The 4,176-nt window shown below is 36.9% G+C and overlaps 1 protein-coding gene across 1 annotated transcript; it reads right to left on the bottom strand.

Moving 5' to 3' along the window:
* Window positions 1-1,156: 1,156 nt before the first annotated feature.
* On the bottom strand, window positions 1,157-1,998 carry LOC130590381 (uncharacterized). The gene is made up of 2 exons (XM_057392637.1): window positions 1,317-1,998; window positions 1,157-1,227 (listed from the first exon to the last, which is right to left on the bottom strand). The coding sequence occupies exons 1-2, from the start codon at window positions 1,930-1,932 to the stop codon at window positions 1,211-1,213; spliced, it is 633 nt and encodes a 210-aa protein (XP_057248620.1). The 5' UTR covers window positions 1,933-1,998; the 3' UTR covers window positions 1,157-1,210.
* Window positions 1,999-4,176: the final 2,178 nt, after the last annotated feature.

Here is a 4,176-nt window from a genome sequence, read left to right as displayed (position 1 = left end):
CCACTTGCCTTTTTGGAAATAAAATCTTTTTCCAAAAAGACACCACGACGAGCAACAAACACTTTGCCCTCAGTGCGATTGTAGAAGTAATAGCCCTTGGTTTCCTTGGGATAACCCACAAAGAAACACTTATCTGATTTAGGGGCGAGTTTATCTGAAAGTAAACGCTTTACATAAACCTCACATCCCCAAATACGTAGAAAAGACAAGTTTGGAACTTTTCCACTCCATATCTCATATGGTGTCTTATCTACTGCCTTTGATGGAGTTCTATTAAGTGTGAAAGTAGCAGTTTCGAGAGCATATCCCCAGAAGGATATTGGAAGATCAGCAAAACTCATCATAGACCGAACCATATCAAGTAGAGTTCGTTCCTCCTTTCCGAAACACCATTCAACTGAGGTGTTCCAGGCGGAGTGAGTTGTGAAAGAATTCCACAACTCTTCAAGTGATCATTAAACTCTTGGCTCAAATATTCACCACCACGATCGGATCGCAGTGCTTTGATTGTTTTGCCAAGCTGGTTTTGGACTTCATTCTGGAATTCTTTGAACTTTTCAAATGATTCCGACTTATGCTTCATTAAATAGACATATCCATATCTACTTAAATCGTCCGTAAAAGTAATGAAGTATCCAAACCCTCCCCTAGCTTTTGTGCTCATTGGTCCACATACATCAGTATGTATTAGGCCCAATAGATCACTGGCTCTTTCACCCTTTCCAGTAAAAGGTGACTTTGTCATTTTACCCATTAAACATGATTCACACACATCAAATGGCTCAAAGTCAAAAGATGTTAGAAGTCCATCTTTATGCAACTTCTGAATGCGTTTCGCGTTTATGTGTCCTAAACGACAATGCCATAAGTAAGTAGGATTAGTATCGCTTGATCTATGTTTTTTGCTGTCTATGTTAAGGACATCTTTGTCTAAGTCTAGGTAATATAGACCATTAGACCTCTTAGCAGTGGCATAAAACATTGAATTCAAATAAACAGAGAAACAACCTTTCTCAATTGTAAATGAAAACCCTTCATTATCCAAAACAGGAATAGAAATAATGTTTTTGGTAATAGCAGGAACGTAATAACAATTATTAAGCTCTAATATTAATCCAGAAGGCAAAGGTAGACTATAAGTCCCAACTGCAACGGCGCAACTCTTGCACCATTTCCAACTCGCAGTTCCACCTCTCCTTTAGCCAAGGTTCTACTCCTTCTTAGTCCCTGCACATTCGAAGTAATGTGAGAAACACAACCGGTATCAAATACCCAAGAAGTAGAGGTTGCTAAATTAATGTCAATGACATAGATACCTGAAGAAGAAGCCCCAGACTTCTTATCCTTCAAGTACTTTGGGCAGTTACGCTTCCAATGACCTATTTGATCACAATAGAAGCACTTGGCATTTGCGGCCACCTTTGGCTTTGCCTTTGCCTGTGGCTTAATAGCAGTCTTAGTGGCAACTTGCTTGCCCTTATCTTGCTTTTTCTTGCCAGCCCATTCCTTCTTAAAACCCTTTTCCTTTTGAACCATAAGAACTTCCTTCTTAGGTGCAATAGTGATGTTTTGCTCGGCAGTCATGAGCATCCCATGTAACTCAGCAAGGGTTTTCGACACCCCGTTCATATTGAAATTCAATCGAAACGTATTGAACCCCTTATGAAGTGAGTGCAGAATGATGTCAGTAGCCAACTCTTGGCTATAAGGAAAGCCCAACCTCTCCATGGCTTCGAAATAACCAATCATTTCGAAGACATGAGTGGCGACCGGCTTGCCTTCAACTAACGAACACTCAAGAATAGCCTTGTGAGTTTCATACCTCTCTATCCGAGCTTGTTGTTGAAACATGGTTTTCAACTGTCGGATAATGCTATAGGCATCCAAGCTTGCAAACCTCTTTTGAAGGCTTGGTTCCATAGCCGCTAGCATAAGGCAAGTAACAATTACTGACCTTTCTGCAACGGCCTTATGGGCCTCTTTCTCAGCATCAGTAGAGGTAGTATTAAAACTGGGATCGGGGTTTCAAGAACATCCTCTCGACCTTCGGACCTAAGAACAATTCTTAGATTCCTTTCCCAATCAAGGAAGTTGTTCCCGTTCAATTTATCCTTCTCAAGGATTGAACGTAAGTTAAAAGGTGAATTATTGTTGTTACCAGACATGATATCTACATAGAAGATGCAAAAAGTATAAGTATGTTTATCATAATAGCTTTTAACAAATTTTAAACACTTTAAAATAAAAGCTATGCACTTGACCAATTTTAATGTGTCCCTTTTGAATCAAGTGGTTCTAAGATCCTATCAAACATGATTTATAAGTGGACTTTGGCCTCAACTTAAAACCAAGTTTAAAAGGTAAGTAAACTCCTTTACTAATTACAACATTTAACTCTTAGTTAATGGGTGTTGCTAAGGTGATTACGCTCCCAGGTAAGGAAGTTACCCACAACGTTGGGGAGAGCCTTCCTAATCCTAGACAGAGCATGTCACCCAAACACAAAACCCATAAACTTTGCTACAAAATCCAAAACCGTTTTGATGATTTTGTTGGGCCAAACCAAACTAAACTTGCAAATTTCGGAAATTTACTCTACTTAGCCCAAGATTGAAAGTAATACTTTGCTTTGGCAGAACCTATTACTAACGATCAAGTTTTAGTAGGTGTTTATTTGGAATAGCAAAAACCCAATATTTTATTTAAGGGACCTAAGTAAATTATTATGTTGATTTAATTACTAGTGAACATTTAAATAATTAAATCACAAGCATAATAAACTTAGAAAGCATTTAAAAGCAATATTTAAATGCATAAAATAAAATGTGATCCTAGTATGGCCCCTAAACCTAAAGACTACTCTTTAAGGCTCCCTTTTGAATCACCATGGATCTCCATCCTTGTGCTTCATAGGATAAGATTGAATCACCATTATTCTTATTAATACTTGAATAAATATTTTTGGAATTATAAACTAAAATATTACAAAAATACCAACGATGCGTAGATCGTATTTAGATTACAAAAATACATTAACGATACGCAGATCGTATTTTCTATCCAAGTTTTGGGCCATACTAGTCACCGCATGCATTCATAATATCAAATATATAAAACATGCATTTTAATCAACTATTAAAATAAATTATCATGTTTTAACAACTTTAAAACAAATAAACACCATGAAGATTTAATCACACATTAAATCCTATGGTTGGTACCTTAAGACAAAATTTAATCATATTAGAATTTCGTCTCACAAAGGCTTTAAAATATTAATCTAACAAATTTAATCATATTAAACTTAAAGAAAAATTAAAGCAATTGTAGGCACCACATATAATTTAATCATATTAAAAAAAACTTAACATGATGACTAACCACATAAAAGGGGCATGGAAGAATTAATCAACTATTAATACTAACAACCTAACATGTAATTAACATCATAAAAAAAATAATAATAGTTACTAACTCCTTAGTAACCCCCTTGAAAATTAACTAGTCAATTATCACATATAATTAACTAATAAAATTAAAGCTCATTATTTAATTCAATTATGACTTAAATATAAAATTAATCACCATTAATTAATTTATTTGCAAATTGGAATATACTCAAAAGGAAGAAAAAAAAGGAAAAAAACATAAAAACAGGCTGCCAAGGCAGCAGTGTACACTGCCACCTCAGCGCCGGCCACCTGCGCGACCACCAGCACCGACCAGAACCTGCCACCGCGTCGCTAGCCACGGCGACCAGCACCGGCAGCACCGCAGCGCAGGCAGCAGGCCGCGCCAACAGCAGCCGCGCCAACAGCAGCGCCCAACGCAGGAAGCTCGCGCCGCGCGAGCCACCACGACGCCGGCCACAGTCCGGCGGCACGCCAGCCACCATGTCGGTCGAATTCCGGCGGCCCTTCCCCCTTTCCCTTTCAATTATCATCAACCCTTGTGCATAATTGAATGAAAGTTACAACAAATTGATTTGGGGAAAAAAAATTAGGGTTCATATTATTTTTGTTTTTTTTTTTTAAAAAAAAAAAACATACACTAACACACAAAATCTGATATTTTGTGATGTGAGATTTCAATGTTTGAGTATAATATATATTTATATATACATAAAAATCCAATTTTTATGTTTCCAATCAATTAATATCATAATATCAATTATGC

Source organism: Beta vulgaris, chromosome 2 (genome assembly GCF_026745355.1).
Source record: "Beta vulgaris subsp. vulgaris cultivar EL10 chromosome 2, EL10.2, whole genome shotgun sequence".
NCBI lineage: Eukaryota > Viridiplantae > Streptophyta > Magnoliopsida > Caryophyllales > Amaranthaceae > Beta > Beta vulgaris.
Note: the sequence above shows the minus strand (reverse complement) of the source record. Positions and strands in the feature narration are given on the sequence as shown.